Below are 12,560 nucleotides of genomic sequence, written 5' to 3' on the forward strand. Positions count from 1 at the left end.
GCGGAGCGCCGCGCTGAAACATCCGCACGCGATGGCGAGCTGAAGAGGGAGTGATAATCCCCCCGCGCGCGCAGCTATCACGCCGTCCGCGGTGCTCGTGTCGCTTAGTGGATGGATAAGGCGGCGGCTCAAGCCACCTAGCCATGATTCGTAAAATTTTACTCTTGTCTTGATTTTAGGCACCAATCAGATAAGCTTCGCTTGGTTACTTTTATCCTGTAGTGTCTCTGCGGTGCCGGCGCCCTCCCTTGTTAGTTAAAGCAACTAGAAACTAGCAATGTTCCTCTTTGTGGCCAGCAGTTCATGGGCAGACACAACCTGTTCAATGCCTTACTTTGGTCCTCTCTCGAGCACATCTTGCACCCTGTCAAGGGCGTTTGCATTCTCTAACACCACCACACGGCTCGTTCTGTTATCCTTTTCTTGTTAGCATCACAGAGTAATTTCCTTTTATCCACTGGTTTTGACAGTTGTCTTGAAGGTAATGTGTCCAGCATTTTAAGTGTTTTTAACCTCAAAGGTCGTGGCCTAGTTTTTACGCATGAGCTCCTAAGGGAGAGAAAACTGCAGTTTTTAGACCGAAGATTAGTATTTGGGGAGGACCATTCATGCTGGAGTTACGTTCCCCGTACTAGCAAGGAACTGCTGTCCTTCAATACGGCGCATTCAAAAAACGTGAAGCGCCATCTCCTCTCTGTGCATTGAGTACTCGTTTCCGAAGTACTGTCTGCACCAAGTGCACACTAGCCTAGAAAATCAGATTGGGCGCCTTTTGGTTGCTGGCTTCCCCTCGGTGGTGTCGACTACTGTCACTGAAAGCCTCCTCCAAAAAGCACGCTGCACCAGTCCTGAAAGGAGGGGGGGGGGGGGTGCGCTGCGGTAAGACCTGAAGTTATGCCTTAGTGCTCAAAGCGTCACACAATCTGAAGAAGGTGGCTAACAGACACAGGGTACCGCTGGTTTTCTCAGCCCCAAACAAGTTGACCAACCTTATACCCCGGATTTGTGGCACTGAGCGCCCTGGGTGCAGGGTGAAACATCAGCGTACTTTCATCTGCTGTGCGGAAGGAGATACCCCTGACCTGCCTAATCTCCTCTATAGGACAAACGGGGAGGTGCTCTAACAGACGCCTTGGGAACATGATAAAAATGTAGAAAATAGGTAAATATGCCAACTTGGTCAGCCATGTTAACACGTGCAAGTGTGAACATCGACTGCAAAAGGCGAGCATTTATTTATTACAATACCCTCAGGGCCCGAAGGGCGTTAGAGGGGATGGAGAAAAAAGAAAAAAGGAACAGTAAAAAGTACAGGCAAAAGGCAAAACAAAAAGGCAGAAATCGTGATGCCGATGCTTGTTCGATGAAATACTTGGGGATACTTCGATGAAATACTTGGGGGCTTGAAGGATGATGCGTCTTCAATGCAGATGATATGGAGTGGAAGGTGGTTCCACTCATTGCTAGCCTTCGGTAAGAAAGAGGCAATATCTTCTAGGCAGCAGCAAGATCAAGCAGGCGAGGCTGTCGTTGGAAGCCTTTCACATAAAGAAGGCAGCCTTGTGGGTGAGTGCTACGTCAGTCAAACTGTATCCGGTGGAGTACGATTTTCTGTGCTAAGATGATAGTGCGCGGCAATAAGTGATAAGTCCCGTGGAGTGAAAGTGGGCGCAGCTTTAGGCGATAAATGTAGTGCTTTCCTCGTGCAATGAACAGTTGGAAGCTGGCGCCTGTCCGTCGTCTCCTCATCTCTATTGTGTGTGCTAGGGTGCCGACAGGCTGCATTAAGCGCCCGTCGCTAGGAGTTGTAGCTAGCTGGATCCGCTGCAGCCTGGGATGACATCCCGGAAAGCTTGGTTACGCGCTCGTACCGTAAGTGCCGCGTTTGCAGTGCACTTCATGTCACAGAAAATCGCGCACTGTACGAAGAGGACAATGGTAAGGGGGTCGGCGATGGCGGAAACGAGCCAGCGGAAGCAGTTTCGTGGAAATAAACGTCAGTCGCCTGCTGCCACTGCTGTCGTCTCAGTTGTTTTTTTCGTCTGGCTTACAATCGAGAAAAGATTCTATTTTTATTTGACCTTGAAATTTCTGGCGTCTGCTTAGAGTCCAGGCCGGCCTAGATTCGAGCAAAGACGGTATAATGCCAAATGTATACTTACAATCATAATATGTAAAATAAATTGTACATCAATTGAGGGACGATATTTATACTTCATAGCGCATCTGAAAGGTAATTAAAAATATGAAGGTATATGCTGCATGCACTCTAGAAATAGTGGCACAGGTTTGCTTGCGACTGGCAGCGTAGCACATGGGCGAACATGCGTGACCGCATTACTGCCCTGTTGCAGCTGTGCGAAAAGCGGCTCTTCCCGCTAGCCCTGCAAGAGCCGAAACACAAGGTCATGAAGAACACGTGGTCGGTGTCGAGCGTTTCCATTTTAGGCAGTCGGTAGTGGTCGTTGTCTCGCTGCAGAGCTGCGTGGGCAGCTTCCATGGCAGCCATGTCTGGAAACTCGTCACGGAGCAGCCTGCCCGAAGGTCCGCACTGCTTCAGGACTGCTGGAGGATAGTCGATTGCTTGCAAGAGGGCTTTCGCGTATAGGAAACCGATGCCTCCGTAGAACATGGCCTTTGTTCCTTGGGCGTAGTAATAAGGGGCGGCTAGCGCAGCAGCGCTTACGACTACTCTCCTCGAAAAGGGCTCGTAACGGACCAAAGTGGCCGGCACTGTTCTCCGCTGCAGGTACGGCAGCCGGTACCTAACACCACTGTCCAGGGAACGTATACGGGTACGCGCAGATACCCAGTACCTCAAGAACGGCCACTCAACGTCGGGTAGATCGCCGAAGAGGGTTACTGACCCGTTGTCTTGTCTCATAGCGTTCACATCACCCAAGAGTTCTGCGCGCACATCCTTGAGCTGGTCGCTCATGGTTTCCTTGGCTCTGTCGCTCATGTAGGAAACGTGGTCAATGCTCAATACAAGAGTGCTTTTCACGTTGTCCAGCGCCTTGCGCAAACTGCCGAGCTGGTCTTCATCCAGGCGTTCTTTGTGGGCGGTGTTCAGCGCGAGCCCGTGCGTAGCTTCTGTCTCAGTGGTGCACACCAGGGTCATCACCTCGCTTACTTCTCTGACGTCCGCGTGTTCTCTGATGAAAGTGGAGTCGGACAGAAATCCTACGACGAGGAGCACCCACCAGCGCACAAATTCAGTCAATGGCCGCGCGCCGTGCACCGTGATGAGGCTCGCCAGGATGCCCAGAATCTTTCGGTGGGACACGAACACTACGTCGTCCACGTCAATCGCAGGGCTTACCGGGAAGGCTCGGCGGAACCCTTTCACTAGATCCTCACCAGGTGGAAGGCCCAGAGCTGCGCCCAGTTTGCCGACGGTGACGACCACTGAAACTTCGGCTTCGAATTCGATGCTGTCCAAGGTGGAGAGCACATCCTCGGCTATGTCGGCTCCCGCGTCCAGGTCGAAGTGGGTGCCATGGCTGCTGGTGGCCCGGGAGAGGTACTTCCACAAGGAGTCGTAGGTACCGTGGGTCCGCTGCTCGGTGACGATTTTGAGCCAGATTGTGACCAGGTCTGAGGGAAAGAGCACGAGCGCCCTGCCCCGAGGTGCGTCGTGGGCAGCCACAAGGGCCGTGTTGAAGAGCAGCGGCAGCATCCAGTTGACGGCATAGTAGGCCACTTCCTCTACGAGAGCGGCCACCGAAGGAGGGGCCGTTGCTGCCCTCGCCTCCCGCGTTCGTTCCTCGAGGAACTCTGACAGTGCTGACAGGCTGTCGTTGGCGTTCTCCGAGGACCGGTCCAGGCAAGCGATGACGGCGCGCACCGCTGCCCGTGCGCCGGGTGGAAAGAATATCTGGGAGAAAGTGATGATTACAGTATGAGCAACTGTCAAGGTCCCGACACAGAATAACGATCGCCAGTGGACTTCGCGGTGCTACGCCTGAAAGCATTGCTGATGCTTTAATGCAGTAGGGTGTAGTACGTGAAGGCGATGACAGAGATTAAGTGCAGAGGAAATGGGTGAGTGAATTGGAGGGGGGTTCAGGCTCGTAAAGCGCAGAAGAATAGGGGCCCCGCAGGCACTCTCACCAGGTGACGATGTCATTAAGAAAACCACAGGACAGTCACAAGTGTTTAACGCGACATCATATCTGTGTGCTCGTTTCTGCGTCCCGTTCTTTTGACTCTGCTGCATCCAAACCTGAAGTATGCACAAACTAGCTCAGTTATATATCTACCCTTCATCAACCCTTGTAACGCGAACGTTGAACGTTAACTGTGCTGTGACAAGAAATAATTTTTCCCATGTTCTGGTTTTACAGTGTTAGCTCTTATTAGCTCGTTATCCAGTCTCGCGCCGCCAGAGGCGTCTGGAGCGCCACCTGTCTCGCTTGGCAGGTGAGAGGCGGCGCTGTCACCAGTCCACTGAAAATGCGCTGAGCGTATTGTGGAGAGCGTATTACCTTTCCTCCACTTTCTTCTTGGGCCGCCTGCGACAGCGCGAAATTGAGGACCAAGCTAATCAGACTCTCTAAAACAACCCAGCTGCGCCCTCTGCGGGCCAGGGCCTTTCCCACTGATCCGCACTCAGCCCGGCGCCTTATCCCCTCTAACCCCATATGCCCACCTGGCTGATCGTCCGTCGTTCTCAATACACGCCCATTTTCACTTCTTGATTTAAGCGAGGATCTCGTGTTTGCCCACTGACCTACGCTGCTATACACCGTTACTGCAGCTTTAAACGAACCCATTTTTTCGCACTAATGAAACATAGTTAGGGGCTCCATTATGCACACTACACCTGCTGGGGAACCAGGTCTGCCAGCTGGCTCGACCAGTCCATGGCGGCGTCGTGCGGCGCGCTGTCGGCGGCCGGGTGCGCGCTCCTCCAAGCCGAGCACACAAAGCGTGACCAGTCGCCGCAGGGACTCGCGGCTCCGACCAGCCGGTCGGCCAGCTCTGCCGCGTGCCTCTCGCAGTCGGCCGTGTGGCAGACGGGGAGTCCAGCCATCGCGCGGTGTCCCGTCAGCAGGGCCGCGGCCACGGCGAGCGCCGAGAGGAGCAGGGCGGCCAAGCAGAAAGCAAGGAACCGCTTCTCGCGGCTCGGCTTCCGCTCCCGGAACTCTTCGCCAACTTGGGTGGCTCCCTGCGCAAGCGCCGATCGAGGCCGAACACAAGGTGACGGGTGGGCGAGTCGGCACTGTTCACGAGACAGTGCTGAACAGTACACACAGGACAGGCGCTGGGTTTTTGAAGCGAAAACTACGCCAGCTTTTCGAGCCGTCAGCGGGGCCGCAAGTGTGACCCTGAACGTAGCTAGAGGTCAAACCATGACCATAACTGGTGGTAGTTAGGTTCGACACCAAGGTGGTTCATAAGGTCAAAGTGAAAGCTCAAAGTCGAGATAGTTGGTGTAATAGCCGCTGGTGCCGCTGCTGTAGCTCACGTCATATAAAAGAGGAGGAGCAAGGAGTCGAGGGTATATATACGCGTGTGTGCGCGCTCACTGCCAGACGCCTGGGTCGATGGAGGAAGATGAACATCCTGCGTAGCTTCGAAGGAAGCAAGATGTTTAACAAACAAAAAATGCATACTACTGCGTTTATGTCAGTATGGCTATCTATGGAAACCGCCAGTCGCTCGACCACAAGCGTAGCCAGGGAGATGCAGCTTTTCGCTTTCGACCAAGGTGAACCAGAGCAAAACCACCACGAATTTTTATCCCAACTGGTCTACGCATGCGCGGCTGTAGTCCGAGAAGAAAAGAATAAAGGCAACAGAGAAATGAGCAGGAGAATAAAAAACACTCAGAGTGCACTTAAGGCTGCCTACATACTGTGAAGTCGAAAGCGTCATCGTGAGCGTTCGACCTGGACGCAGGTTGTGCACTGAGAAATGAAACGAAGACTCGCCTTCGAACGCTGGTTATTATTATTATTAGTGGCTCTCTATTAATAAAATAACAAAGAAAGGTTAATATGTTGCTACCCGCGGCACATGCCATCGCAACCTGAAGTACCTGAGCTGCGGCTAGCGTGAGAAAAAGGACAGGTAGAGGGAAAGAAAGAGTAGGAGCAGGGAGGCAATGTACACTTATCATTCATCATCAGCCTTACTACGCCCACTGTAGGGCAAAGGCCTCTCCCATGCCTCTCCAATTAACTCTGTCCTTTGCCAGCGGTGGCCACCGCACCCCCGCGAACTTCGTAATCTCATCTGCCCATCTAGCTTTCTGCCGCCCCCTGCTATGCTTGCCTTCTCTTGGGATTCATACCGTTACCCTTCAGGACCAGCGGTTATCTTTCCTTCGCAGTACATGCCCTTCCCACGCCCATTTCTTCCTTTTCATTTCGACTAGGCTGTCATTAACCAGCAACTGTTCCCCGACCCACTCTGCCTTCTTCCTATCACTTAACGTTGCACCTATCATTTTAACGCGACAGCGTTAAGGAGCTCGTGTCGCAGAAAAGCCGGTGTCGTCGGCGGCGTTGGCCGTGAGCGAAAAATGGCGCATCTCGGTGGACACCTGAACCGCGCCCTAAGGGAAGGGATTTTTCTTCCCTTATGGCGCGGTACGGGTGTCCAGCGAGAATTGTGAGACAGGCGTCATTTCACTTTTTTAAAAACAATTTTCATTTCATTTTCCTTCCCTTACGGCCCTGTTCGTGAGACAGGCGTCCTTTCCTTAAATTGTCCAACGGGCCACGCGTCGCGCTGAACGGGCGATGGCGTTCCGTGCATTCCTTGGCAACGCTGCAACACGCTGTCGCGTCTCACTCTTAAAGACGAAGCTTAAGCGTCCTCTAAATTCTCCTTTCCTTTGCTCACTGCGTTGTCCTTAACTTAAGCGGAAAGCTTTTCATTAGCCTCAACGTTCCTGCCCCGTAGGTGAGTGCCGGTAAGATACAGCTGTTGTACACTTTTCTCTTGAGGGATATTGGTAAGCTTCCAGTATAAAAGAACCAGCCTTATGCACTCCACTCTATTAATTTGTTCCAGATATTTCGCTCCCGTGATTCGGATCTGCAGTCGCTACCAGCCCTAAGCAGACGTATTCCCCTGCCACTTACAGCACCTCGCTACCAATTGTAAAGTGCTGTTCCCTTCCGAGACTGGTCAACGTTACTGTCGTTTTGTGCACGGTAATTTTAGGACCTACCGTTGTGCTGTGCCGGTCTAACTCATTGATCATGCTTCGTAGCTCATCTTCTGGGTGACTTGGCAAGTCAATGTCATTTACGGTTTACGATGAACGGTTGCGTCACAATTTTAATACAAAAATTGATTTTTGAGGAAAGGAAATGGCGCAGTAACTGTCTCACATCTCGGTGAACACCTCAACCTCGCCTTAATGGATGTGGTAAAGTCTGGGAAGGCATACCTTTGAAATTGCATAAGTCGTCGGTTCGAATCGCTTTCGCAAGCTAGCCGTTAAAATTGTTTAGAACATGTAAACTATTTGCAAAAGGAAAGCGTATGACACGATCCAGAACGCTGTGTAACGAACGGTTCGTGACAATATTGGTACGAATGTAGTCGGGAATACTGCCACCATATTGAGGTGAGCCAGTGGCGGATATATAGGACGAATGACGAATAAAATTTTTATGATTGTCTGGAACGGTGGCGCTGAGCTTGCTGTGTGCATCCTATGTCCGCTTGATGACGTTACCCTATCTTTCTTGCCATCGCTGGGATTTTCTTCACCATCTTCGAGTACACAAACTAACACACGCCTCCTGCTTTTTAGTAATCTGTTATAACTATGATGGCTTGAATGAGTGGGTATGAATTAAGGGAATATATTTTAGTAATCTGCGATTCGCTGATGACATTGCCTTGAGAAGTAAATGAGGGGATCAGTGCCCTAGACAGGCAAAGCAGAACGATGAGTGAAAATTAAATGCAGAAAAACAGTGTAATATTCCACAGTTTCGGAAGGGAGCAGCAGTTTGCGATAGGCATTGAAGCGTAGGAAGTGGTACGGGAGTATATCTACTTAGAGCAGGGAACAAACGCAGGTTGTGACATAGTGAATTGGAGAGATATGGGAGAGGCCTTCGTCCTGTAGTGGGCATAGTTAGGGTTATCTTCTGTTCACACTTTAACTATTGTACACTAGTTTGGGGGACGACTACCAAAAAAGCATTAGTACACTTCTGCGTCTAGAAAAAAAAGTCATGCGTTGCATAAACAATGTACCATATTTACATCCTTCACCCGAGCTATTTCGTCAGTCTCATGTTATCAATATCCAGTGTCTTTATAGCTACCGACTCCTCTACCACTTTTATTTTGCCAACGAAAAGTATATATAATTCCTAATGACACTCTCAGGTACAACGTTACACAGCAATATTTCTAAAACAGGTGCCTCTGAAAAGTGGCTGATTCCACGCCACCGGACTAATTGCCTTCTGCAGTCATTGAGCTATACAATGCCAGTGTTGCTAAATAAGCTCAGTCTATGTAGTTTTAATAATGCTGTAATAAAACGCAAAATTATGAGTTCAATGTTTCTAGAGTATTACGTGTTTGCTGTTTCTGGCGTAAAATGGTAGCGCGTGGAATAAAAACATTCCTATGCTAGTTTCATCTGTCACGTGTGCAATTATCGCTTTTTTTGTAATATCGTGTGCATGTTAACGCTGGTATTTGTATAACGTTTAGATATCTTTTATACATTTACTTCACCTCTAATTTTTGTAAATTTATGATGAAGTGTGACTGTTTCTGTAGGTATAGCGATATATATTACATGTATAGAATTTTTAGTACTGCTGTCACTGTTGCCTGCCGCCGGCTCCTAGGCCTCAAGTTGTTGCTACAGCTTTTTGCCTGTGAGACCGTCAATACTGTGAAATGTTGAAAAATAAAGGTGAATTGAAATGAATAAATAATGAATTGATAGCTTGAAGGATGCAGGTTACGCGGTTTTTTGTGGTGCAATATAATGTGTATAATGTAGGTCACCACACCATCCTTTGTATGGCTTTCTATAACGCGAAAAATCACGAGCATGGCTCTAGCAGGTGGTCCCCAGAGAGCAACCTAGGAGGCAGGTGGGCCACCTAGGTCACGTGACCTTGCGGCGTTATCACAACCTGCCCACTGTAGCGTGAACAAACTGCCCACCGTGGCAGGTGGCAGTTAATGATTGGTCGCTCTGGAAAAGCAACCTGGGTCGCACAGCTTAAGGCCCACCGCTTGGAGCACCTGCCATCGCGGGGCAGTGGCGCATCGCTTAACCGCTGCACCACTGCGCCAGGAGTGGTACGAGGACTCCCACGGATCTATGAATGTTAAGTAGAGAATGACCTTGTGCATATATGGGAATTAACCTATTACGCGATAAGTGTCCCCACCAAGTTTTTTAGCGCTGTTGCGCGAACACAGACTAGGCGGAACCTAAGGTTTGGCATCTGGTAGGGTAGTAAACTCAAGTCAGAAGGAAATAAGGCAGGAATGCCGACAAAAGGATGAGCTTAAATGTAAAAGACGCTTCGACTTCAATGCTGAAGCCTGCTAATTTCAGTGATTGTGGAGGGCTGGCCACACCATCGTGGTAACTTGCCGAAATCTAAGCTTTGACGACGTCTCGTGTGGCCAGATCGTGATTTCTCGTCGGAATAAACAGAGTGCTCGCATGAAACCCTAAACGACTTTTGCACTTCAACCCCGACCTTTGGTCCCGTGATGCTTATTCCTCTCCACTTCAGCAGCCAAGGCGGTCATGTGTTGTACTTGTGCCGCTGCGAACTGATCGCGGTCACGCGTAATAAAAAGTGTCAACTGGATTGCATTGCACTGCTTACTTTGCGTTTGCACTGAACTGCAGCTATGAGCCTAGACAGCAAGCGAAAGATCGAGAATCTTGGACTTACATTAGACTCCATGCCTTGGGGCGTAAGAATCTTCCGTCGCTGTCTGCCTCATTTTTCTTTTTCGTCTTCGTAGCACGAGTCTTGCTTAGGTGCTTGTGGCTCCGCTATGCTCACAGAAACTTTAACGTGAGATGCAGAATGTTTCACTGACTTCCTGATTATTCTTTTCCGATCCACACAACAATAAACGGAATAAACACCCGGTAGTAAGATATTTTTCGACGCGCCTTTGTACTCGCAGGTGTTGACAGTCAGAAGCCTCAGGCAGGTGGTCCGCCTGCCACGGTGTGCAGGTTGGGATGGATGGATGGATGGATGGATGGATACGGCTGAACCCTTTACATCGGGCGGTGGCTCAAGCCACCTAGCCATGTCTTGTGAAATTTTACTCCTGTCTTGCTTTTAGCCACTAATCAGATAACCTTCGCTTGGTTACTTCTAACCTCTTAAAATCCACTTTCCCTTCACTATCCCTAAACCCCAATGCCTTGGGTAAGTCAGCCCCGCTGCCTTCCACTGTAGGGTGAAGCCCTTTACAGAAAAGTATCAAGTGTTCAGCTGTTTCCTCCTCCTCTCCGCACGCAATGCACAAAGTGTCTATCTCCTGGTACCAGACTCTATACGTCTTAGTCCGCAAAACTCCAGTCCTGGCCTCAAACAACAAAGAACTTCCCCTACAATTATCATAGATATTTTCTTTGACAATTTCCTGTTTAAAGGTCCGGTATGTTTCCAGTGCCGATTTCGTCAGCATCCCGACAACCGGGTGGTGCGCCACCTGTCAGCAGGCATTAGGCCACTACGTCGTCGCTGCAGCCAAGCGTCCCCGGGGGTTGCCGTGATCCTCTCAAGAGATGGCACATACCCACACTGGGGAATCGGCCAAGGATCGGGAGGCAGAGGCAGAGGCTGCTATTCATCTGTACTCAATAAAGACGAAGACTTATGATTGTCGTCTGTGCAAACAATGCAAACAAGAGATTAAAAATGGTACTTGTTTCTTGCGCCAGATAGCCGACACAATAAATCATCCTAACGCATACAACACGCGAAATTTCGAGAGATGGGAAGTTGAAACATGTAGGACCACATATCATTTACAAAGGTTAAAAAACCGGTTACCAAGACTTTTAAATACGTTGCATAAGAAAAACATACAACCAGATAATATTTATTTCAAGAAACTTCGACACTACTTTAGGAATAAAAAAACCCATCAAAACAACACAATATACTCACACAACATTGTATCTCAAACCATCATTTTCATTTGCTATTTTGTCTTTATATATCTCCGGCGATGAGATTTGTTCAAATTGTGTGCCCTCTTGTTACAGTCAGGTTTTCGTGGAAATTTCCTTTTTTCAATGTAATACCTTTTGTCTACTGTTTCACACTTGGTTGTATATATTTGTTCCTGATTGCTGACCGCTACGTGTGGCTGCCAGTGTGGGGGCCTGCGGCCTTGTCAAGCTGCCTTAATGACAGCCTTTCTGCAGGCCTCCGGCATCATGTTCTTGTGATACAAATGAAGTTTATTTATTTACTTAAGTACCCTAAGGGCCCGGCTGGACATTACATAAGGGGGGGGGGGGACGACAGAAAATAACAAAAATACTCAAGGGTTCACTTCATACATAATACAGAGAAAAAAAAGAATGAAAGAACAAAGTGTTAATTATGAAATTGGGTCGGCCTCATACATCGTGGGCATGGTGCTGTGTGCAATAAACAAAAATAATATGTACCCATACAAGGCAAAACAAAGGTACAAGGCGGCAAGTTCAAACAGACGAGAATGCTGCTTCTGATTCAAGAAATGTTAGTAACGATGAACGGAAAGACGTTGATTCGTTAATAGCCACAATGTTAGCAGGTAAAGCATTCCACTCCTTTATATTATTATTATTAACATTACATATTATTATTACAAAAAAAAGCAGGCGAGATGTGCAGCACCGGTAGATTCTACCACTGCCAGTCTCTTCGTCCTGTTCGATGCGTCTTAGGGGAGAGCGGACGCCGGCGTCGAGGAGAGTGGACGCATGCTACGTGCGCTCCGCAAATTTTCGATGTTTTCGTCGGTTTTGTCGTTTGTGCTCGCAAACTACTGAGCTATTTCAACGCCGGAAGTCTTCGCGACCACCGGGATACCACTCTTTCGGCAAGTGCAGCCCTCTTTTGCAATTTCTACAGACTTTTGGACTCACGCCACCCGGCCAGGCTGCTAAGCCTAACCTGGTGAGCGGCTCTTCGAGCCGCCCGCCGAGCGGACGCACAGGCTGGCTTGTCGCGGTGTAACTCAGCTGCGCCATGTCTCGCATGGAAGTAACTGTGGAAGGAGAGAGTATCCAGCCTGAAGAGCTCCACTCTCAAGTAGGTTGGTTTAAGGTTAATTATTCCAAAGCCAAGGCCCTCTCGAAGACAGGGGAGGGAGAGCAAGCTGGCGACCCGACCCGAGATGGGAGGCAAGACAAAGCTTCAGCGCACATAATGGCGATAAAGAGAGAGGGAAGGAAGCTGGCGAGGCAATCTGTTGGCACGCAGCAGACGCGCCTCTCCCCCGAGCTTCATAAAATAGTGCTCAGACCGAAAGGGGGTCTCAAACTGATCATGGAACGCACTGACGCAACAGTGGCGGACGCGGTGAAG

The 12,560-nt window shown here is 49.6% G+C and overlaps 1 protein-coding gene across 1 annotated transcript; it reads right to left on the minus strand.

The window, feature by feature from the left end:
• Positions 1–872: 872 nt before the first annotated feature.
• LOC144094446 (uncharacterized) lies at positions 873–7,216 on the minus strand. Its single transcript, XM_077628381.1, has 3 exons — positions 7,184–7,216; positions 4,826–5,170; positions 873–3,877 (listed from the first exon to the last, which is right to left on the minus strand). Exons 1-3 carry the CDS (start codon positions 7,214–7,216, stop codon positions 2,270–2,272), a joined length of 1,986 nt encoding a protein of 661 aa, XP_077484507.1. The 3' UTR covers positions 873–2,269.
• Positions 7,217–12,560: the final 5,344 nt, after the last annotated feature.

This window comes from Amblyomma americanum, chromosome 6, assembly GCF_052857255.1.
Source record: "Amblyomma americanum isolate KBUSLIRL-KWMA chromosome 6, ASM5285725v1, whole genome shotgun sequence".
Classification (NCBI taxonomy): Eukaryota; Metazoa; Arthropoda; class Arachnida; order Ixodida; family Ixodidae; genus Amblyomma; species Amblyomma americanum.

Excerpts from the sequence above, each read along its gene's own strand:
- LOC144094446 (XM_077628381.1), bottom strand. The coding sequence starts at position 7,216 with ATGATCAATGAGTTAGACCGGCACAGCACAACG. Across the intron at positions 5,171-7,183 it reads TAGACCGGCACAGCACAACG|GGAGCCACCCAAGTTGGCGA; the intron begins GTAGGTCCTAAA and ends GCGCTTGCGCAG. Across the intron at positions 3,878-4,825 it reads CAGACCTGGTTCCCCAGCAG|ATATTCTTTCCACCCGGCGC; the intron begins GTGTAGTGTGCA and ends ACTTTCTCCCAG.